This window comes from Camelus ferus, chromosome 11 (genome assembly GCF_009834535.1).
Source record: "Camelus ferus isolate YT-003-E chromosome 11, BCGSAC_Cfer_1.0, whole genome shotgun sequence".
NCBI classification, from domain to species: Eukaryota; Metazoa; Chordata; class Mammalia; order Artiodactyla; family Camelidae; genus Camelus; species Camelus ferus.
In genome coordinates this window covers 69,417,817-69,443,306 of record NC_045706.1, presented here as the reverse complement: position 1 = coordinate 69,443,306, position 25,490 = coordinate 69,417,817, and the positions used below count along the sequence as shown (strand labels likewise).

The window sequence follows — 25,490 nt, the reverse complement described above, 5'->3', positions numbered from 1 at the left end:
GAGAGTGGATGTGGTCCCTTCCTGTGTGTTCTGCACTGACACGTGTTAAAAGCCTATGGCATCTGAATCCCATTCATCATACAGCTATTCATCTTCTGAAAAGCAGAAGGGTTCTGTGTGGATTCAAAACCCATGTGTGTTATCAATCGATTACCTCGGACTGAGAGTTTCAGACACCCAAATCATCGTGGCGACTACAGAACGTGTAAGTAATAATTTTAGGATGGAGTTTTCAACCACATTGCATACAGATAAATAAAGACAAAAAGATAAATAGAAATTAAGATGTAAACAGAATTCAGGGCTGCCTTTCTCAATCCCTGACCTCTATACGTTTTTCGACCTTTTAAACAGCAGGGAACAATCCTGCTCAATATTACTTAAAACAAACTTCACTCCACTGTGTTTGCTGGGGAAAGTCCAAGTAGTCATCTTGGGCTAACCTCTTCTTCATCCGAAAATTGAAATTTTTACTGTAAAAACATTAAAACATTTAACTTTCATGGGCCTTTATTATTTTCTTTCTAAATCATGCAACATGTTTTTATTTCTAATACTTACATCTGACTCAGAAATAGTCCTGAAATCCTCTAGGAAAAGTATCATATACGGTTTGGCAATGAAAATGTCCTCACAGAGGGCAATTTCATGAGTAAGGGGGGTATTTTTTAAAATGTTTATGTACGTATATTGATCAATCAACTTGCAGCTGGTCGGGGAGGATACTCACTTAATGAGCTGTAGAGCATCTAATCCCCAAATAAAGACCTTTTCTCTTCTAGCTATTCATTTAATGTGTATTTGTTATTTCTCATAGGACTTCTTAGAGAGTAACCTTCCATTTCAACTCTCTCGGCTCAGGACCTTGAGCGTGAACGTGGCTTTGGGAGTGAGCAGGCCGGGTCATGAGAGAAGGATGACCGTTCCTTTCCACGAAGAACTGGTTCACTGACAACGATACTGAAGGTCAGGGAGGCACTAGCCCCGCAGGGGCAATGACTGTTACTATGCTTGAAATTCAGGAAGAGCAAGGCTGACAGATGTTTAGTGGTCTAGCCGACAGGCTTCAGCTTCAGGAAATTGCAATGAAGAAAGAAAAATGCAGGTTTTGGACGGGGGAGGGAGGGACACTTTTTAAAAATGTGATCACAATCTGTCCATCCCCAGCAGCGCTTCACATGAATTTCAAAAATGAAGTATTTTAAAAAGCTTTCGTCTCAAAACATCAGTATGGGAATGGGGTGTCCGAGGGCTGGCTACAAATATTCCTATTCAAAAAGAGACGGAGGGCCATGGTGGTGGTCTCTGGATTTATCATTCTCTGCACCCAACCAAAGAAAGGCTGCCCGTGGCCCAGGGTCCATTCACCACAGGTGAGCAGGGCACCTCCGTGGCTCACAGCTCCTTTCTTCCTACCTAATTCAACTTTGAACTTAAGGGAGGAACAAACCATTTTCAGGCTGGAAGGGACATCTCAGATAAGCTAGCTCAACAATAAATTTCCCTTATGAAGAAATGAGGCCCAGATTTGACCAAAATCCTGTGGGCAAACAGAATTAAAACTGAAACACAATTCTCCTGAATTTCAGAAGGAAGACTTTTTTCCCTTTTTGCCCATGGCATAAAAGATATTATTTATATTTCACCATTGCATGACACATAATTCTTAGAAACCTCCACTCCACTAATGGAAGATCACGATTTCCTTGCATCTCACAGGACACCTTGCTCCTAAAAATAAAAGATTCGTTGATGATCAGAATCCTCATGTCAAAAGCTTGTTCTTGTGTTAGCATTTCCTTGAGCTAAGGTGCTGAGCACTGCACCTGTAACGCATTAAAGACATGTCTTGGGTCTTAAAAATTCAAAGCAGATGCCAATTCTATACACTGGAAAATATCAGCATTATCTATGTTGTAGTTTTATAGAAAGTACAGCTCAGAAGCTCTTAAAAGGTTTCCTCCACCCAGCCCACTGCAGAGGGATGGCAGAAATGTGTAGGAATGTGCCCACGTCGGCTCTGCAGGAAGGACATCCCTAAGGGCAGCAGCTTAGCACCTCTGGGGGGTGTGTGATGGTCTGGAGGTAAAGGGGAGTTTGCCAAGAAGAAAGAAGAAAAATCAGAAAAGATCTCACTGATCTTTCTTAAAGTAGTTGGACATTCACAATGGGTGTCACAAATTATTTTCTAACCCTTGCATTTCTAAGCAATGAGCAAAAGGCATCCAATTTAAGTCAAACTGCAACCTTGGCGCACAGGGAAGACATGCAGTGGCCCACGTGTGAGTGAACGCCATCTCCAAGGTCTTGTGATGTATCCTCTAAGTGTAACTTTCAAAAACGGATCAAAACTCCAGAACTGATGACAGGCCAGGTGCACGGAGACCACCAGTACCACCCTGAGCTAGGCAAGTGTCCCCCGAGGTGAGTGGGCGCTGGGGGCAGGGGACCGCAGGGCCTTGGTTCCAGTCCTGGCTTGGCCACATGCTAACGCTGCAACAGGGAAAGTATCCCACATCACTGCTCCTACCAGGAGGGGCTACACGCTCTCCCAGAGCCTCCAGCTTCAGAAGCCATTGGCTCATCCTTCATTAAAACTGCAAGCAGTGAATTGCGTGACAGTAAGCAGAACCTCCCCAAATACACCAAAGTACTCTGCCTGGTATCTTAGGTGCTGATAGCAATTAAGTAACAGTGCAAATACAAAAATAAAATACTTAGAGTTTCTGAGGACCGTAAGGAGTAAGACTGCCCACATGAAGATACAAGACAAATTCACACATCGCAGGGAGGCATAAGTCAATCTGGCATCTTAGCATTCACCAGGGCCCCCCTCAAGGGGACCTGATTGAGGGTCTTGGAAAAATAGGACGCATCAGCTTTTTAATCACGGCTTTCGCTCCCCAGGTAACACCAGGAAGGTGGAAATCAGCAAGGTCAGTGAACGTGGTAACAGTTGAGTCTTTTAGAAACGAACGCAGGGTTCGTCCTTGCCGTAGTGGAACAAGGATGTGATGGAGAGGCCAGAAAAAGAGACGAGGATGTCTTAGAAGCACTGGGGAGCCTCTGCTATTGTTATAAGAGAAAAGAACTGACCTTTGGAGCTTATGTGGAACACGTACCTCCGAAGAAACAGACTTCCTCTGCTCCTCGGAGGAAATCTCAACTCTATTCCCAAATAAACTCATCAGGCTGATTCTGGGGTCAAGAACCAGGGGGCATGTGACTGCCGCTTCGATGGACATGGGATGCCTCCCTTTGGAGACTGAAGGTTCGCGCACACACACAGATACGAGGCTTACTTTTATTGTCTAGCTGCGCTCGGTATTTGCTGAATCCTTTCAGCCGCACCCTCTGGCCCAGAAGATCAAGGAATTCTTCAAAAGCCGGACCCGCTGTCTCGTTGTTGTACATTTCCTCCTCTGTGCTCTGGCCTGCTTTGCAATAGAGGACCCCAATCTTGTGCTGAAAGCTCAGCTGAAACGCAGGAGAGAGGCAAGTAATTATTTGGCAAAAAGAAAGTATCAGACAAGCGAACTTTCGGTCAAATTGAAATGACAGTTTTGTTCTCAGGGAAGTGCGCCCAGGCAATTCCCATCAGTTAAAGGCCAAAGATTCAGCAACTGTCACTGGACAAAATACTACAAATACACCACAAACCCAGAGACTCGAAAATAACAGGCTGGAGAAATATCAGACCTCCCAAGAAATAAAATGGATGTCCGCGGCCATGTAGACATCGCCAGCTTTCCATAACAGACAGACAGGTTCAAGCATTTACTCAAAAACACAGCTGTTGAAATACTTAACCACATACCCTCCCTGTGGCAATGAGAATTATCTTCCAAGTTAGAAAGGAAAACAAGGTTGCCCGCTTTAAAAAGTTTGCCCTCTCTGGTTCCTAATGCTTTTCTGTTGCTGTTATTTGAACATTCGTGGAAATAGGAAAGGCTGTCATGAAAAAACAAATGAAATGAATGTCTGATAAGGGAAGACACCCCACTGGAAATTGTCTTACACGTTTGTAGATAGAATAGTATTTTGTTCCCATAAAAGTAACTTTGTACAATTCCAGTCATCTCTACATTTTTGACTATCTTGGAAAGGAAACCTCTGTTAAATGCACCACAGACCACAAAGAATTTTTATAGCCATTGAAGAGTTTCAGCTGCAGTTTGATTTCCCATCCGTCCCAGATCTCGCTGGAAGCCACAATGATGCTCTCGCGCGAGGCCGGGGGAAGCCAGACCCACGTCTACGGCTTTCTTGCTTTCCCCAAAGAGAAGTGACTTCTCCTTCACCAGATCAGGGCACTTAATCTCAACACCAACAGTCTGAGCCTCCACGACCGCCAGAGTATCAGATCTCATCTATTCCCCGAAGACCTCCATCCATAACACTGTTTGCTCTCATCATCAGGCTGTAAAACAGAGCCTTCAATCAAAATTCAGAGCTGACTCTGTCAGTAAACTAAGAGAAAGCGGCACTTGCTTCCGGGAGCGGCAGTGATGACAGCCGTCCCGTGTCCACAGTGCCCAAGGACAAGACGCGGTCCACGAAAGCAGGGAAGCCGCCTGCTGGGGCAGGCTCCGCAGACCGCAGGAGAGCCTTGCTGCGCGCGGGGTGAGCTCGGAGAGGGGCAGTCACCCAACCGCCCACACGTCCCGAGCGCCCTCCACCTGAACTGGGTCTGTGCAGGACGGGAGGATGCAAAGGAAACACCCCCTGCTCACCGTCTGCCGGGATGTCTACAGTGACAGCTCCCACGGCTGGGGGACTGCGCACAGGCCTGGGGCTCCTGTCTGAGCCCTAGTCACCCACTGAAGACAAGGATCTATGCAGGGCTGGGCAGGACTGTGTCATACCCAGTATTAGGACTGAACCGAACATGTTCTTTAGCAGTGCCAAGAAAAAAAACAAAAACTGGGGGGGAGGGTAAAGCTCCGTGGCTGAGTGTGTGTTTAGCACGCACGAGGTCCTGGGCTCCATCCCCAGTACTTCCACTGTATCTCCCACGGCTGAAACACATCTTACACAGCGCAGGTAAACTCACTGTCAAACCAGGAATGCATTCCAAACTCCAAGAAAGTGGAAAGTGACAACATACCCTTTAATAATTTTTTTGAGATTATAAATCCTTAAGGACAGTGACAGAGAATTGGTCCATCCCCGCCCTGGGCAGATTTTCAGGAAATCTCCCAGGATTAGGCAGATTAGGAAAGTGGTTAAAAATAGCACCACCTGGAAGAAATTCTCAAACACCCTAACAGGTTAGCAGCAACTTTTACAAATCCTTTAAAAACTAGGGTGTTAAAAATGCTGTCTAGTATCTTTTGCAGAAAAAACATGGTATCTCTTCTGGATGTGAAACAGGAATTAGATACCATTGAGTTGCAGGGAGTTAAAATGTCACACTGTACACCATTAAGAAAGCATATCAAACAAATATAATCTCAAAAGCAGAAAACAAATGAGGGGAAGTTATAGCTCAGTGATAGAGCACGAGGTCCTAGGTTCAATCCCCAGGACCGCCATTAAATAAATAAATAAATCTAATTACCTCCCCCCTAAAAAAAATTTTTAAAAAGTTAACAAAGCACAGAGAAACGCAAATCAAAACAATAATGAGGTATCACCTCACACCAGCCAGAATGGCCATCCTTCAAAAGTCCACAAATGACAAATGCTGGAGAGGCTGTGGAGAAAGGGGAACCCTCTTAAACTGCTGGTGGGAATGCAGTTTGGTGCAGCCACTGTGGAAACCAGTGTGGAGATTCCTCAAAAGACTAGGAATAGACTTACTATATGACCCAGGAATCCCGCTCCTGGGCATATATCCAGAAGGAACCCTACTTCAGGATGACACCTGCACCGCATTGTTCACAGCAGCACTATTTACAATAGCCAAGACATGGAAACAGCCTAAATGTCCATCAACAGATGACTGGATAAAGAAGCTGTGGTAATATTTATATAATGGAATACTATCCAGCCATAAAAAATTGACAACATAACGCCATTTGCAGCAACATGGATGCTCCTGGAGAATGTCATTCTAAGTGAAGTAAGGCAGAAAGAGAAAGAAAAATACCATATGAGATCACTCATATGTGGAATCTAAAAAAAAGAAGAAGAAAAGAACATAAATACAAAACAGAAACAGACTCGCAGACATAGAATATAAACTTGTGGATGCCAAGGGGGCAGGAGGTGGGAAGGGACAGACTGGGATTTCAAAATGTAGAACAGATAAACAAGATTATACTCTATAGCACAGGGAAATATATACAGGATCTTATGGTAGCTCAGAGAGAAAAAAATGTGACAATGAATTATATATATGTTCATGTATAACTGAAAAATTGTGCTCTACACTAGAATTTGACACAACATTGTAAACTGACTATAACTCAATTTAAAAAATGTGAAAAATAAAATAAATAAGTAAACCTAATTACTTCCCCCCTAAAAATTTTTTAAAAAAAATTAAACAAAGCACATTGTCGAGTTCAAAAAAAAAAAAAAAAAAAGGCAGAAACACATGAGATACGACCAGAGCTATACAATTCATCTGTCTGCTTAAAAGAAGAACCCAATGTTCAAAATTAACTCCTTGACCTCAGACTGTAAACAGGTGTTCATTAAAAATATCTACAATGTTTAGTTTAGGGAAAATTCCCGAGCACAGCAATGTTTATAACCTTCAATGCTCCTTACCGGCGTAGCTTCTGGACCTCATCTGCCAGACATCCCACATACCTGCTTCATCTGAGAGAAGACAGTCACCTATGGATGCTGGAGCATCTCCTGGGCCTTGAGGGCCTCGGGGTCCAGGCTGGGGGAAAGCAGGCCACCCACAGTGTCCCCCGCAGCAGCCTGAGGGGACCAGGGCCCTCATCCGCCAGGCACCTGCTTCACAGCAGGTATGGGGACACGTTTTCAAGGGAGAAGCGACACACACTAGGAACTTACAGGGACAACGAGCCCCCGGGGCAGCACCTCCTCTCCCCTGGCTCTCCTGCGACACGGAAGTGGATGCTGCTCTTTTCATCAATCTTGCCGGAACTCGGAGTCCCTGCACCAGCAGGGAAACACCCTCGCCATCTCTCCACGGTAACAGGACTTCCTCTGCTGCCTCACGGCCATTCCAAACACTCCACACGCGCTGTCCCCACGATGATCGTGGTCAACTATTCTGTGCACTGTATGACTTAAGAAGCCAACTGCTCAGGGTTCAAGTTTCGGCTTGGTTTAGTTGTTTTTTCTTTTTTTTTTTTTAATATGGCAGCCTTCATTCTTGAGACAGACAGAACTCAGGATTACCCACTCTGAATGTCCCAGTGCCTGATTCCTCGGGCTGAGAACACAGCGTCAGCTCATTAAAGCAATGACATCTTCATCTCTTCTTAGAATTCCAGCCGTCTGAGTATCAGACTCCACTCAAATACCGCAGTGAGTGTCACTGGGTCAGCCAAGAAATACCTCATTCTGCCTTCACAACCGGCAACAGCATGTTCCTTGGGAAACTCTGCAAGTACACATCACAACTCTCCTTTTCTTTTTAAAGCACATATTTAAAAACAAATTGACTCATTTAAAATAAATCACATACGTGTGGGCACCTGCCTCCCAGTTTTGCCTACAAACTCTCTTGCATTTGAAGGTAAAAGACCTCTTTCGGTCTTCTGGGCCACCATCTAGACCCTGCCCACTGTTAATTCCCTCCTGGACGACGGCAACAATCACATGGTGGAGCTTCAGGCCACCAAGTCTCCACCTTCACTAGCCTGTCCAGTTCCCTTCCACCAGAACAATCTTCCTAAACGACAGCTCCAGCCTCAAGGGACTGTGTTGTTGTTGTTGTTTGAACTCCCAGCCTCCCTGGGTGGGAGGCCCTTTTCTTGGAAACAAACTAGTTGTAGCTCCTAAAAGACTCACGTCTCCCTGTTGGAATGCTGCTCAAGTCCACAGGCCCAGTGTCAACGCCACCGCCTTCAGATTTGCCCCATCAGGTGCCATTTCCTCTTTTCCCAGAACCCTCGCTGCATCCAGACCTCCAAGATCCATCACCACATTGCATCCTGCAAAGGCCTTTGTGCTCTTCGTCTCAGCACCCCCGTGGGCAGGGACCAGGTCTGAGTCAGCCTCAAGCCGCCTAAGGCCTGCTGTTCCCCCATCTGTGGGCATGACGCTTTGCACATAGCGGACAAGCTTGAATGTTAGTTCAGGGAAAGGCCCAATGTGAGGTCTTTAAACTCCGGAAAAACATTCCAGCAATCTCTAATAATCATGGACCAGAGGTGCTCCTGTTAGCGGGGCCATCCTCAAACCTTGGTAAAAACAATGCAAGTCACACTCAGCAGAGGGTGTCTTATGCTCTAAGGCATCACTTTTCTTAACTAGCATCAAGGCATTTTTGGGAAAAACTAGAGAGAAAATGCTTTAAGGCATTAAAAATACATGATCTTGGTTGGGGGGTGGAGGGATAAATTGGGAGTCCAGGATTAGCAGATACACACTACTATATATAAAACAGATAACAAGGTCCTACTGTACAGCACAGGGAACTCTATTCAATAGCTTGTCACAGCCTATAATGAAAAAGAATGTGAAAAGGAATACGTATATTACTGCATTACTACGCTGTATGCTAGGAACTGACACAACACTGTAAACCAACTATACTTCAATAAAGAAATTGAAAAATCATTTTTAAAAATACATGATCTTAAAAGAAAACTGGATGGGAAAACTCGCAAACACTGAGAGCCACGGACACAGAGTCCCACCCCACCCCCCGACACGTACGGTCTCAGACACGATACTCACTCCTTGTTCATCGAGCTTGAGCAGCTGCTCCAAGACCTTGGGAGAGTTGGAAGCCTGTCTCAGGCACTGGATGCTCAGCTCAGGAATGACATATTCCAGAACCTCTTTGAGGGGCAGTCCCCGTGCGGTGCCATGCCTTGCCGTAGAAGGGATGGCATCTTCTAAAATTGCTCCTCTCAGTGTTGTTAGCTGCAGGTGCAAGAAATAACACCTTGGTTAATAGTTATTCCTGGTTTACCTCTTTAAAGCGTAGCTTTTTAGGTACCTTAAAAAAGAAAAAAGAGGACGCTAATGAACTCATCTACAAAACAGACACAGACTCACAGACATAGTAGACAATCTGATAGTTACAGGGAGGGCGGGGAAGGGGGTGGGAAAGGATACATTAGGAGTTCAAGATCTTCCAGTATTAACTACATATAAAACAGATAACACGTTTATACTGTAGAGCACAGGGAACTATATTCAATACCTTGTAGTAACCTGTAATGAAGAAGAATATGAAAAGCAACCTATGTATGGATATGGGTGACTGAAATGTTATGCTGCACACCAGAAATTGACACATTGTAACTGACTATTTCAATTAAAAAAAAAGGATGACTATGAAAAGAAGAAAAGGGCCAAATGGGAAAAAAAAAAGAGGAAGAAAATCAAGGCTCTTTTCAAGTGGGGCAAAAGAGACTACGAAGTTCTCAGTTTGAAAGGAAGTTCAACGCACAAATATTTTTTCAACGACAGAAGGATCCAGGGATCAGGATGCAAACAGGCGGGGCTGACATAGACGGATGGACCTGAAGCAGGGGAGGCGTGGGGTACAGCACGGCCATGGGGACAAAGACATCCCACAACTCTCAGAACCAACTCTCAGAAGGACACTCAGGAGTCGTCTGAGGGCGTGAGGCTGGCCTGGCCACAGTCTCCTCCCGGCCTCCTTTCTCTTTTTCCCGCTGCCTCTTTCCTCCACATCATCTTCTTTTCTTCTACGCTTTCTCTTCTTCTTCTGCTGGACTTTCCACTGCTGACAATTCCAGATGCTGAGAGGGGCCTTCCCAGGACACCCACGGTCGGGGGATTTGGGGCGGAGAAGACCACCACCAGGTTCCGCCTCCCGATTGGTGACATGTCCCCAAAGATGTCATGAAAGCACAATTCAGACACATCCCATCTAATCCCAGATCTGATGCACTGAGAGAGGGAATCCCAGCACTACAACTCAAGACACCCGGCTCTAAGCCCACCTCCTCTGACCCTGGGAAGAGAGCTGTTACAGAGAAGCTGTGTGGTGGTGGTAACAACGTCCATCACCGAACGGTGCCTAATGTTTGTGTAACGCCTTGTGCACCGCTGTCCAACAGAACTTTCTGTGGTGACGAGGACATTCTCTCCCTGCACTGGCTGAGGTGGGAGCCATCAGCCCCTTTTCTTCTTCTATTGAAACTTCCACTGCTGACAATTCTTGAAGCCAAGTGGGGCCATCCTGGGATGTGCTGAGCACTTGCCCTGTGACCAGTATGACAGAGGAACTGTACTTTTAATTACCACAAATTTAAATCTCTGCAGGTGGTTAATGGCTACCGCACTGGATGGCACAGGTCAGTAACTTAAACGTGTCACTTCAAGAGTGAGCTTTTGTTCCTACGTATCCCCCGGACCCAGATCCCCGGAGCACCGGGGTGCCAGGCTGGTGCAGGGGACCGGCAAGGTGGATCTGGAAGGAGTCAGCTGAAATACATAGTCCCCTCCAACTTAAATGGTCAAGAGGATAAACGGTCAAGTGCAGGCCAGATCTAGTTCTTCATGGAAGTCCAATCTCCACCCACGTGGCTCCAACACATCGTGACATCTGTGGAACGATGGCGCTTTGCATTCAAAGCCAGCCCAGCGGGGAACTCTGCTGGGTCCCGGGTGGGATGAAGTGTGTGGGTGCACAGAGGTGCTGTCCCCACAGAGACGCCAAGCCAACGCTCAGCCCATGGGCGGCCGCCGATTTTTCTGCGTTAGATTTTAAAGTCGGCCTTAAATTCTGATGTGAATCATAGCAGTCATGTTTGTCCCCCATCTCAGGCCCGAAAACCCTGCCTCCTGATGGTTTCATCTTTTCCATCTTGTCAGGTGGCAGTAAAACTCCTGCCTCTTATTACCAGTCACTGGTTTTTCAAATTTTTTATTTGGGATAAAATAGTGTCCACCCTTTCAATTATCTTCACTGTCATGATCAACGGTAAAGACAGATGCAATACCTTGTAGCAAACAACCTAAGCAGGGAACCCGAGGCTCCCGCCCCAGACGCCCCCCGAGCACCCGCACCTCGCTCGTCCTGAAAGCCACCCGGTAGTTGAACTGGGACCCTTCCTTCTCCTTGGGGTCCTCCACCTTCTCCCTCCGGATGCTGACTGCCACAGGGCCAAGGTTCTCGTCCATCCCAAAGTAGTTCTGGTGCTCTGCGACGGAAGGAGAAAGGAACAAAGATCAGGATGGGTAGCTCTCAGCCCACATGTCCCGTCCCCGAGATACACCTCGTGGCTCTGGCACAGGATTCCCCCAAATGTGTCTGATCAAAATTTCTGCCTGCACATCAGATACACTTTCACATCTCATTTTCTACTACTTCCTCCTCTCATTCTGTTTTTGACTAGTTCGTGGGCAACACGGGCCCCAAAGCTGGGAGTTTGGTACCACAGGAACAGCATCCCTGGTACCACGGGAACAGCATCCCTGGTACCACGGGAGCAGCATCCCTGGTTACCATGGGAACAGTATCCCTGGTACCACGGGAACAGCATCCCTGGTACCACGGGAGCAGCATCCCTGGTACCACGGAACAGCATCCCTGGTACCACGGGAACAGCATCCCTGGTACCACGGGAACAGCATCCCTGGTACCACGGGAACAGCATCCCTGGAAAGAGTGTGTTGCCACGTTGGAAACTGTGAAAAGGGGAACCTGGTGACTTGAAGAACTATCACTAAACAGTTTTTCTCCAGCTGGGAGGGTCACCATTTCTGACTGACCAAGTGTACCAGAGGGGCGCTAATTAGCCACTCAGACCAGTCAGATTTATCGTGGGGAACAGTGAGGTGGCAAAGACCACCCTTTCTTTATGATGTCACTAAAGCACTGAACAGTCTAAAGCAAAACTGAGCAGCGGACAGAATGAGAGGTCATTCAGCTGCCAAATCCAACTTGCATCCACCCAACCTTTAACTTAGTTGACTATGTTATCAGCAAATCACTTCCTGCCCGTAAAGTCGCTGGACCCAGAGGGATCAAAGTGCACACAGTCTCACTGCAGGGATGAACTCTGAGGTCCTCCTGCCCACCCAGCGTGGGGATTCCCAAGGACTTTCTTCCTAAGATACGGTCACTAGTTCTTATTCACACATTCAACAAGGATGCACCAGGCACTGCCTGGGGAGCGCGGACAAGTCCAGAAAACATCCCTACTCATGAAGCTGATTGAACAATTGGGAGCCAAGCACTGTTTCAGCAGTGGGGTCATAATCCAGGAAATATGTCCCTGCTCAGGGTAGGAGGGTATAGCTCAGTGGTAGAGCACGTGCTTAGCATGCACAAGATCCTAGGTTCCATCCCCAGTACCTCCATTAAATAAATACGTAAATAAACCAAATTACCTCCCTGCCCAAACCCCCACCACCACCACCACCACCACCACCAACATCCCTGCTCATGAAACATATATTCTAGCCTGAACGCTGCCAAGGACAGAAAGCTCACTACTTTGTGAGTAGCCTCTCTGGACTTGTGAGTGGGCTCTGCTAAAAGAAGTAAAAATGCTTCCTTGCAACCACATTTTTTAAGCGTTGTCTCCTGAAAGGACTCAAACTTAACACCATACTCAGATGTAGCCCGATCCACAAAAATAGAGGGTGCAATCACCCAAATGTTTATTTACGCCACTTCTCAACTTGAACAGCCCCATCATACCAATAATCCATGCAGAGCAAGGGGAACCTGCAAACCCCCAGGGTGTTATTCATTTTTTTTCTTCATGACCTGCTGTCAGGTCCGTCCACCGAGATGCACGCAGGTCAAGTTCAACAAAGGAAAACAGCACTCACACCACTCAGAGCAAACCTCATCCAAAGCTGCTAGTGAGCACTGGCTATGTCTTGAGAAGGCAGATCGTTTACTTTTTACTTCTTGCAACCACATGAGATTAATGCTGGCATCGTTTCCCTGTTGAGCGAGTCCAGGGTTAGAAGCAGCAAGTCAACTATTTTAGGGACTGAAAGGTGATTACTGACTGAGTCCGGACTTACAAAATAGGAAACGAGACTGTTTTTCATGGCTAACTCATCCTTGTCAATTATGTCCTGAGAACAGCCTGGTTCACTGTGACAAACGTGCACGACTCCAGTGAAATTAAACACACATTGATTAAGAAAAAAAAAAGGCTGAGGTTGAGGAGAGCTGATCCAGGGACAGTTATTTGTGCCTTTAATCAACAGTTTAAAAACAATCAATGAAAACAGAGACTAATAGTTAACTGTTTCAGGTGACTGGGTACATTGCCATTACTTCTTTAGTCTGGTACTGGTAGCTACTACACTACTAAGCTGCAGTATACTATATATAGCATATATACACACTATATACTATATACATATACACTACATACACACTACATACTATATATAGTATACTATAGACTATATGCACACTATATACTACATACAGTGTATTACCTATACTATATATACTATATACTACATATAATATACTATATACATACTATATAGTATATATACTATACACACACTATATACTATATACATACTATATATACTATATATTATATATAGTATACTAGCTATACATATATACACACTATATACTATATATAGTATATGATATACTACATACACACTATACTATATATAGCATATTATATACTAAACACACACTATATACTATATATATACTATATATAGTATACTATCTATACACTATATACTATATATAATAGACTACATACACACTATATACTATATATACACTATATACACACTATACACTATATATTATATAGAGTACACTACCTATACTATCTATATATACACTATATACTATATATAATTAATAGACTATATACACACTATATACTATATATACTATATACACTATACTATATGTACTATATTATATATAGTATACTATCTATACTACATATATACACTACACACTATATATAATTTATATACTATATATTATATACACACTATATACTATATATACTATACTATACACACACTATACTATATATACACTATATACATGTATTATATATATACACTATATATAGTATATACACACACACATATATACACACACACACACACACACAATATGGCATGATACTAGGTCCCAAAGAAAATGCATCTTTAAAACTAAAACCAAATCAATTCAGAATTTTCTTGGTTGAAGTTGGCAAACGTCATAATAAGAACTTTCATTTTACTACAATGAGCAGTAAAGAACCTATTTCAAGAAGTTACTCACAAAAATGCCCAGATCCCTTTTAGGCATCTGATAAAACCTGAGAGGTGAATCAAAAGAACTGCAAATTATTTTAGGGAGAAAGAGTGGACAAATAAACAAAATCCCCCTTTAGGATAAAATTGACAGCCCTGATTAAGTGAATCAAAACATTAACTGTAATACTTGACAACTAAAAATCCTACTGTGTGCCTGCTGCTCCCACACTCGGGGCAGATGACAGACCAGGGCAGCAGGTGCAGGGGCTGACTCGGGGGGACATGGGGACTTTTCTGGGGTGATGGCGCTCTCCTACACCTTGACTGTGGCAGTGGTCACACTCCACACTTGTTTGTCAAAACTCTCAGAACTGGACACTTACAAGCGGTGAATTTCACTGTGTGTGAAGTACGTGTTTTACAACTGGGGAGGAAACACAGGTCAGTGAGGGAAGAGCTGGCAGTCTTGGCAGATGGGTGGGTCTCTGGCACAGACACAAGTCATGACCACGTCACTTCCATCCCCATTGCCTTCAGCGAGCAGAATACTATTCCTCAAGTACGCACTCTCTCTCCTCCCATTTCCTCTACTACTACTTTACCCTCAGCCCACCTCGCACTGCCTTCTGCACCGCTGCTCTGTTCGAGAACTCGAAGGCATCTCACTGCCAAACCCAGCACCGAATACCTTTCTGTCTCTGCCCGGGCAGACCTACCCGCCATGTCCCCACGGTTGGCTGTCCGCTTGGGGCTGGGACCCTCCACTTTCTCAATTTCTGTGACACCTCCTCTCAGAGGGAGGCAGCTTCCAGGACTTTCCTTCTGGGTCTCCTCTGTGGCTCCTTCTCCAGCCTCTCCTTACAACAGGACTGTTTCCCAAGGTTCATTTTCTGCCCCTGGCTGTCCTTTCTGCTTCTGCCTCTGTCTTCATCCTCAACTGTCTGAATGTCCATCCTTCCATCCATCGAACCATCTTCTCCTTCAAATTCCTCAATGCTGTCACCTCAAGCTCTCTGCAGGCTCTTCTCTCAAGGATCTCCTAACGCATATGCATTTGCCCCCTCCACCTTCCATTTTTTCACCTGACGTTCTTACTCACCATTCAAGACTCAATCCCCTTAGTCCATTTTGAGATTACGTTTGCATGTGGTGTGAGGAAATGTTCTAATCTCACTCTTTCACATGCAGCTGTCCAGTTTACTGAAGAGACTACCTTTTCTCCATTGTATATCCCTGCCTCCTCTGTCGTGGATTAACTGACTGCAGATGTGTGGTTCTATTTCTGGACTCTCTGTTCTGTTCCATTGACCTATGGGTCTGTTTTTGTGCCAGTGCCATGCTGCTTTGATTACTGGAGCTTTGTAGCATTGCCTGAAGTCCGGAAGGGTCACGCTTCCAGCTTTGCTCTCTTTCTCCTCAAGCCTGCTTTGGCAATTTGGGGCTTTTGTGGATCCATATGAATTTTAAGATTATTTGTTCTAGTCCTGTGAAAAATACCATGGGTATTTTGATAAGGACTGCATCAGATCTGTAGGCTGCTGTGGGTGGGAGGGCCATTTTAACAGCATTCTTCCAATCCAAGAATACAGCATATCTTTCCATTTCTTTACAACATCTTAAATTTCCTTCATCAATGTTTTATAGTTTTCAGAGTATAGGTCTTTCATTTCCTCAATTAAGTTTATTCCTGGGTATTTTATTCTTTTAGATGCGACTTTAAATGTGATTCTTTTTTAACACTCTCTTTCTGGTCATTCATTATTAGTGTATAGAAAAACAACAGTTTTCTGTATATTAATCTTGTATGCTGAAACTTTCCTGATTTCATTTATTAGTTCAAATAATTCTGGTGGAAACTTTAGGGTTTCCCATGTCAAAAACTATGTCCTTTGCAAATAGGGACAGTTTTGTTTCTTCCCTTCCAGTTTGGACATCTCTTATTTCTTTTCTTGTCGGATTGCTGTGGCTAGGACTTCCAATTTTTTTGTTTATTTGTGTCAGATTTATTTATTCATTTATTTTTAAATAGGACATCCAATTCTATGTTGAATAGAAGTGGTGAGAATGGGCATCCTTGTCTTGTTCCTGAATTTAGAAAAAGGCTTTCAGCTTTTCCTTCCAGTCAATTTTCAGTGAGATTTGGTCCCCACATAGATGTATTTTTTGATGTGTTTGTTGGGGTGGGGTGGGAATTGAGCTCCACGTCCTTCTACCCCGCCATCTTGATCCATCTCAGTCCTTGAACTTTTATATTCTGAAGGCTTAGCATTACAGAGCCTGAGAGATGCTTAATAAACTGGTGCTTAATAAGTTGTTCTGAAATTACTGAACCAAAATAGACTCCCTTGGTATTGCTAAAATGTAACAGTCATATCTAACCTCAACAAGGTATAGCAAAATAAAAACAAGGAGGTAGCTCATTTCATGATGGGAAGTGGACAAGATACTTTGAAAGGTCTTGGGGCCCAGAAATGTAGCAGGAATTCTTCTCAGTGAGAGGGGAAATGTGGTTCCTTGAAAAACTTATACAAGTATTTACAAAACAATACAGGAAACTATACTCAGTTAGTTTCCCATTACTACTACAACACATGACCACCAACCTAGGGGCTGAACACAGCACCTACTTATTGTCCTGCTGCCCTGGGGATTCGAAGTCCAAACTCAGCTCTGATGGACCAAAAGCAAGGGTCTGGCAGAGCTAAGCTCCCTTGGGAGGCTCTGGGGAGAATCTGTTTCCTTACCTTTTCCAGCTTCTAGAGCTGCATTCCTTGAATTCCTTGGTTCATGGAGGCCCCTTCCTCTTATCTTCAAAGCCAGCCCTTGAACTTGCTTCAGTGGTCACACTGCATTCTTCCACATCAAATCTCCCTCTGTCTTGTATATGGACAGTGATGACTGGATTTGCATTTCCCCAGATAATCCAGCATCATCGCCTACCTCAAGATCCTTAACTTAATCATGTCTGCAAAGCTGCTGCTGCCATATAAGGTGACATACACATGTTCCAGGGATGAGGACCTGGATACCTTCAGGAGCCAGTATTCAGCCTACCACACAGACTTCATTCATTTCCATTCCTTCACTCAAATATTGAGCACGGGATAGGTGTCAGCTCTGTGTCAGGAACTGAGAAATACGGGAGAACATCTAGGTACATGGTTTTACACAAGATAGCAGTCCTTGTTCCGTGTTTCCTCACTCTTAACTCTTTCCCTCGAAACAATTCTTTTCCATACTGAGTGTTCTCACTCATGACTACGATATATCTCCTCCATTTATTTGAGGTTTTCCTTGCTCTTGGTGACATTCTGTAGCTTTCTGTAGTGGTCACTCCTATCTCTGTTTAGATTTAGTCTTAGGTCCTTGATGTTTTATGGTAATATAAATGCCTTTTAAAAATTTTCCATTTCTATTTGGCTGGTTTTTGTATATGGATAATCAAGGTCTTAGATTTGATTTTTTCTCCTTTTAGTTCAATCAGTTTTTGCTTTCCATATCTTGAAGCTATGTTTTGGGGTGCTACAAGTTTAGGGGATTTATCATTAGGAAATAATGGTCCATCTTTAGCTACAATGGTCCATATCTTCCTTTAAAGTCTACTTCCTACTAGACGGATCAGGTGGGGACTCAACGGACCAGCTACCTGTACAGGTAGGACCTTTTGCATGAGCTCGTCCATGTCCCCAGAAGGTTCTTCCCTTCTGCTGTCTGGAGGCACTGAGCCCAAATAAGTGAGCAGGGCTGGGCAGCTCCACTGTGCTGGAGCTTTCACTTAATCCCTCATCTTTTGTTAAGCACCCTGGCTCACTGTCTCCAGCACAACCTTCAATTTTCCACCTGGGTGAGGGGACAATAGGAAACTGGCCTTGAGGGACAGGAAGGAGAATCCAGTATCTTCAAAGCACTGAACTAGTCCCCTTTTTCTTATGCCCCAGACCTTCAGAAGTGCTTCTGTGGCATGGCTGACTAGCTTCTGATGGCCTGTCCCCTCCACGTGCTGCCCGCCACCACAGGGTGGGGGTGGCATCCTCAGCCTGCAGGACGTGTCTTGCTCTTCCCTCTGCTTTGGCACCACTTGCCTTACACGGCTTCTTCCAAGTTCTCTGCTCCTTTGTGACTTTCTGCCCTTTGGGAATTCCTACACTCTCATTTTTTAGTGGTGTTTGGAAAGGGGAGAGATTACGTGCCATCAAATTGCCACATTTAACTGGCAGTCCTAAACTCACTCACTCTTAAATATCTATCATTCAAATGAGCCTAGTAATAATTGGTTTCTGAATCTGAGCTTTCCTGCTTATCACCTACTTAACCTTGGGTTAATTGCGTGACCTTTCTTAACCCCAGCATCTCCACCTGCCCCTCAAATACACACAATACATTTATCATTAGCCTGAGAGATGTATTATAGTTGAAAGCAGGCATATTATTGACCAAAAACTAAATGAAAGACAAAAAAGGGAGTGAACACAAAAGAAATAGCACTATAGGGCATTTTGATTTTGAAGCCGGCAGCCCTACACAGTTCAAGAGTGACTAAAGGAGGTTCATACTTTTTTTAAATTTTATTTTTTATTGATGTATAGGTGATTTACAATGTTAGTTTCAGGTGTACAGCAAAGCGATCCAGTTATACATACACATACATATCTATTGTTTTCTTTTCAGATTCTTTTCTTGTAATAGATTGTAGGCTATTACAAGATACTGAATACACTCCCCTGTGCTCTACAGTAGGACCTTGTTGTTTATCTGTTTTATATATAGTAATGTGTATCTGTTAATCCCAAACTCCTAACTTATCCCTCCCCCACCCTTTCCCCTCTGGTAACCATAGTTTGTTTTCTATGTCCATGAGTCTGTTTTTGGTTTATAAATAGAATTTGTATCATTTTTTTATTCCACATATAAGTGATATCATATTATATTTGTCTTTCTCTGTCTGACTGACTTCACTTAGTATGATCATCTCTAGGTCCATCCATGTTGCTGCAAATGGCATTATTTCATTCTTTTTTATGGCTGAGTAGTAGTCCATACACACACACACACACACACACACACACACACACATCCCCCCCACAGTTTCTTTATCTAGTCATCTGCTGATGGACATTTAGGTTGCGTCCATGTCTTGGCTGTTGTAAATAGTGCTGCTATAAACATTGGGGTGCATGTATTTTTTTGAATTACAATTTTCTCTGGATATATATCCAGGAGTGGGATTGCTGGATCATGTGGTAAATCTATTTTTAGTTTTTTAAGGAACCCCCACACTGTCCTCCATTGTGGCTACACCAATTTACTTTCCCACCAACAGAGTAGGAGGGTTCCTTTTTCTCCACACTCTAAGGAGGTTCATACTTTTAATCTCAAATGCTGATCTGTAATCAGAGGTTACGTTGCATTCAGGGTCATCTTTTAGAGAAAGCAGGGGCATATATAATACTTCACTGAATTATTTCTATCTGGAACTGACTGGGAAAAAAAAAAAAAGAGGAACCCAAAATGTGCGTATGACCCTTTTCACCGAAGATGGCAGGCAAATTAGAGAGAAAGACATTTTTGTCCCTGATGCCTACCTCCCTCAGCCATGCCCCACGCTCGTTTGTGATTTTTCTCTCTCCATCTCACACACACACTTTTGAAAGGCAAGCAGAGATGACGTTTCTGCTGCTCACAAGCATTAAGCGTTGGACAGGCCAGCTCTGCGGCCCTAGAGCTGTTTTCTAAGAGGTCTCTCCATGCTTCTAATTTCCCCCAAGGAACATAGCAGGTTACCAAGATGTGTTTCTAAAGAATGCACCATTTTCTGCTGCACTCCGTTAACACACTGTCAAGCTTTCATACAGGGTGTCCCGCACACCAGGAAGGTAAGAGCAGGGAAGATGACCCCTGAGGTTTCCAGGAGGGAGCCAGGTTAACCCTCTCACATGACACCTGGCCGGTCCCCCTCAGGACAGCTCAGCCCTGTTCACCTGCATCAGAAGAGCCTTTTCATCTGCGGGCTCAGGACAATGAGCAAGCACCCCCTCCCCCTCCCCAGCCCATACTTATCCGAGCACATGACTTCCATAAAATTGCTTCAAGGGTGAATCACATAAAACCCTTCCTTGGCAGAATGGGAGCTGTGAAAAGGCTGTGGAAAGGATGAATGAAAACCCACATATCATGCAAATACAACAGAGCCAGATTTCAAACAAAAAAATTCAGGTAACAAGATTTCAGTGTAGGAAATGAGATTCAGGGCATCTCCGGGGTGCACTTTGGCTGTTCAGCAAAGAAAAGAATAATTTTAATTCGGAAGAATTTAAGAAAAAAAACGGGGGGCAGGGGGGAGCTCCATGGAACCTCAGCCCAGACACTGCTTCCAGGTCCTGTCGTATCCAGGAGGAGAGATGTACTGGGTTCGTCACGAACGTTCTGGATGGGTAGGGACCACCACTCGACAGGCCTCCCGGGTCAGCGTGTACAAGACAAGCCCTGTGGCTCTGCCGCATGTGACTTCTTAGAGTGGCAGCACCCCATGGGCCACGGGGTCACGAACAAGCCCATCGGAGCCACAAGCAGCCCGCGCTTGGTTAGCTACGCACAGCAGAGGCTTCTGTTTAGTGGTCCTCTGCTCTTTGAACAGCGAGCTGACCATTTAGCTGTCGGCTCACTGCCCATCTGGGTCAGACCCGGGCCTGCAGGTGGCTGCTGTCCAAGTCCTTCCTCTGATGTATCTCCTGCCACCCTCCCCCTCCAAACAGCCGCCTGTCTGCAGTTTAAATCACCTCTCCTGTTTTAGGAGTCATAAAGAAGTCAACAAGGGATGACGAATAAATGAATGAATGAATGATTGAATGAAATGAAACAACAGGACCTGCTTTTGCAGATAACGTCATCAGAGACATCAAAGAATTGCAAACTGCCTCCTGATGTTTCATGGATTAAATTACGGAATTTACCACGATGGGGGAAAATGGTGCATTTTAGCTATGCACAGGCTCCTTGGGCCAAAATTTACCCCAAGCCTTAGCTGAGCTTGAGAAACCTGAGGTACTACAGTGAAAACAACAATATTAAGCATAACTTACATAAAGTAATTCATGTCACCTCTCTACCTATGAGCAGGTATCCCCATTTTACAGACAGTAATACTGAAGGACGTGCTCAAGGTCACAAGCCGGGTGACAGTCAGGATGCAAACTGAGGCCGCCCGACCCTGGAGCACTCCCAGGTAAATCACCTCAAGGCGGATGAGATTACTGTAAAGCTTTAAAAGACAGAAGTCAACTCATGCTCAGTAAAATGAACACAACTTAAGGATGAGACATCACATCGGTCCTGAACATCAGGGTGGCATCTTGGGAGACACAATTTTAAGAAAACCTTGAATAAAAAGTGAAAGTCTAGAGAAGTAAGGCAGCTATCACGGGCTTCCTGAGGTAAGGCATGATTTTTAGTGTTATTTGCTAGAAGAATGGGAAGGAAAAAGAAAACACTGGGAGAGCAAGAAACAGTTCACTGCCTAAAAGCCGAGAGACCTGGGCCGTTACTAATAGGAAAGGTTGCCCGGCTTTCTTCAGTGGGACAAAGAGTGAAATCAATTTTGGATCTGAACAAATACACGGCAGGTGGGTTTTATGAAGCTTCTAGGTGCTCTGAGGCTTTATGTTCCAAAGACTTGAACTTCCAGCTTCTGGTACCCGTAGGAAAATGCAAGGGAGTCTGCCCAGTTAACTGCCGCATCGGCAATTATGCAGAAATATTATAGTATTAATAGAGAATTAATTACTCTTCCTAGAGAAATAGGAGAGCATGAGTTCTTCCTCAGTAAGCAACTGGGAAGACTTCTGAGGCCAGACCTCTGAGGATGGAAGCCGTGACCTCCCCAGGGCAGCGTACACGTTTCCCGGTCCCATCAGCCACTCAGAACCCAGGCGACGCTAACCCCCAGGCTGGATCTCCTGTGCAGCTGGGTGATCCCTCCGTGCTAAGAGCCCCGCCGGGGACCTCAATGGGAGCTCTGTTTGTTGGAGGCACCGGCCAGGCAGTGAGGTTAAGAACTGAGTGGGTTTTATCTGCTCAGGGAGGAATTTGCATCTGAGAATAGTACTATTGTTCGGTGGTCCTCAGTTCACCCGCATGAATTTAATAGTGTCCAACTCCCTCTTAATTTTCTTCAGCGACTGTATAAAACCAGAAGGACAAAAAAAGAAGCCACCAGGCATGAAATTCAAAGCAAATGCGGCCATGCCTCACTCAGCGACAGGGTTCATTTGATGAATGAACTTCCGCCCACAACTGCCATGTTCGGGAAACTTAAGTGCATGTGTTTGGAACGGAGTGGCAGGCTTCACCAGACACCTTTCCCTAGGGTGCACCCTGCCACGTGGTCCTCTCTCCTTTTTTTTCTCTTCATCTTTTATCCATTAAAATAAAGTACTGCCCTTTACATGCTATACTTGGGTGGGGACAACAGTTTATTTTTAAAGAGACGTCTCAAACACGTGCTTAAGAACCACTGGGAGAAGGAAGAAGTATACCATGTAATAGGCGCTGTTCTAAGCCCTTTATAGGAGCAATTTTTATTATGATCCCATTTTATAGATGATAAACTGAGTCACAAAGAAATTTAATGGACTTGTTCAAAACTGAGTTGGGATGTAAACCCAAGAGCCTGACTCCAGAATGGTCTACGCCCTTTAAGATGCACTGCCTTGCCCTTTGTAGTTGGATGCACAGGCCTCCAACTACAAAGAGAATGGATGGCTACCTCTGCCTGATGGCAGAAATTCCCCAGCCACAAAATCATCAGCTTGTATCAACAGTGGGGAGAGGGCTATTACACACATTCCAGAAGAACTTTTTCTTTTTATTTGTTCATTTGGCGTATGTATGTACAAATACCATTCTTCAGTTAAAATATGAATGATCAAGAGTACCACTGGAGAAAGGTCAATTTACATAGAGCTCGGTGAGAGTAGTCAAAAAAAAAAATTAGTGAATTTAAAGATGCTTACAGAAAACAGGCCCTGGAAACAATGCCTGGAGATATACTGCAGATTCAGCAGAGGAACTCACTCTCAGGCCCTGCAGATGGCCAGCCAGGGCGGGGCCGGACACAGCAAGGGTCTTCAAAGCTTAAGGGCTGGCATCCTGGGGCAGAAACAGACCTTGGAAAGACCAGTCTTGTCCTTTACACTGTGGTATGGATATACCTTTTGTTGGAAATCCAGTCCACTTGGAATCAGCTAAAAATTCTTTTCTGGAAAGTTCCAAGCTTTTCAAAACGAACCCCAATCTGCCCAGCCCTAAGAAGTCTTGTAAAGCTAAGATGGGAATGAGACATCAAAGAAGTTCTCTGTCGTCTTCACGGGCATATGATGCAACTATAAACACCAGGAACCCCAAGCACCAGGCAGAGGGGAGGCAACTGGGCAAACGAAGACTTTCATGCGCACTACAAAGTCTGCCCTATGAAGCCAACTCAGCTCCTCACACAGAACTTCTACAGGGTCCGCATTTCTTTCATTGTACTTGTTACAGAAAACTGCAAGAAAAAAATGAGTGGGGCACAAAGGCCTCCTTCAGAGAGCTCAGTGAAGATTTGGAAGCCGGAGTGCCAAGGACATCAGGAAAAGTAACAATTCCTCTGCCCCTCAAGGTCAGTTTGAGAAAGATACTCAAGGGCAAGAGTGTCCGGGAAAGACCCATGAAACTGACGTCTGGTCACTTTCAGTCTCTCTGACACACAGTGGAGTCAGCTGCCCACAGAAATCCTGATAGCTTAAGAAAGGAACAAAAACCTGTCAGTTTGCTACTTTTAAGAACCATATAAATATTTTCCTTTCTTCTTAAAGAGTCTCATGTTAAACATATCATGAGAATTTATAACTTATATTTTAAGAATTTATAACTTACATTTTAAAAATTTATGTAAACAATTTAAATGTTGTTATTGATGTACAGAAAAGCTCCCAAGATAGTAGGATTCTCCTAGACCCTCATCCAGTTTCCTAGCTATCTACATCTTACATTATTTTGGTATATGTTTTCAACTAATGAACCAACAACTGATAAATTCTTATTAACTATAGTCTACATTTTATGCAGATTTTCTTACTGTTTACCTAATGTCCTTTTCTGGTTTGAGGATCCCATCCAGGAAACTACATTACACTGTGGTCCTGACTCTTTAGGCTCCCTCCAGGCTGTGACAGTTTCTCAGACTCTCCCCTTTTCTGGATGACCTTGGCAGTTTTGAGGAGCACTGGGCAGGGATCCTGTACAATGTGCCTCAGTTGGGACCTGTCTAGTGCTTGGGGTTTGGAGAGGAAGACCACAGAAATGCCACTCATCATGTCAAGTATACACACTGTCCATGTGACTGACCACTGCTGATGCTGCCATCATCGCCTGGCTGGGGCAGGGGTTGGCAGACTTCTCCACGGGAGTCACTCCCTCCTTCCTTGCTTTATCCTTTCAAGGGGAATTACTAAGCACAGCCCACATCCAAGGGGAGAAGGGCAAGGCTATGACGTAAATTTCTATGATCTTTCAAATTTTATGAAATTTAAACCTTTATTTATATCACTTTGCTTTTTGAGTAAAGATCTGTTTGTTACAATGGACATTTCGTGAGTACATTTGACCTGAGTGGTTTTGCAGGTGGACCACATGTCAAGGGGAAGAAACAAATGTCTCTTTATCACTTTGTTTCTATCAAGTTGATAAGCTGTTTGTTTGAAGTACGCAAATACAGACCTTAACTCCTCTGCCCAGACTGGGGTTGGCAAATACCAGGCATCTCCCTGTACATGCATGGTGGATACATATAAAAATAGATTTAAAACAAAAAACAAGCTTCTTCTATATAGCACAGGGAACTATATTCAATATCCTGTAATAACCTTTAATGAAAAAGACTATGAAAATGAATATATGTATGTATATGCATGACTGGGACATTGTGCTGTGCACCAGAAATTGATACATTGTAACTGATTGTACTTCAATCTTAAAAAATTTAAATAAATTAAAAAATCAAAAATAATTGATGATGGCCCTTAAAGTGCTGATGCAGCTCTGTACAAAATTTACAAATGTTCAGATGATGGAAATGTGATTACCCAAAGCAAGTTCCACAGCAACAGCGACAGAAGGCTCCAACACAC

General features: G+C 44.3%; 1 protein-coding gene across 1 annotated transcript in view; it reads right to left on the bottom strand.

Moving 5' to 3' along the window:
- SIPA1L2 (signal induced proliferation associated 1 like 2) overlaps positions 1 to 25,490 on the bottom strand; it is a 195,434-nt gene that overhangs the window by 64,971 nt on the left and 104,973 nt on the right. Inside the window, 3 exon segments of the mRNA XM_032491815.1 lie at positions 3,303 to 3,477; positions 8,830 to 9,018; positions 11,140 to 11,273. Coding sequence (XP_032347706.1) covers positions 3,303 to 3,477; positions 8,830 to 9,018; positions 11,140 to 11,273 — 498 coding nt within the window.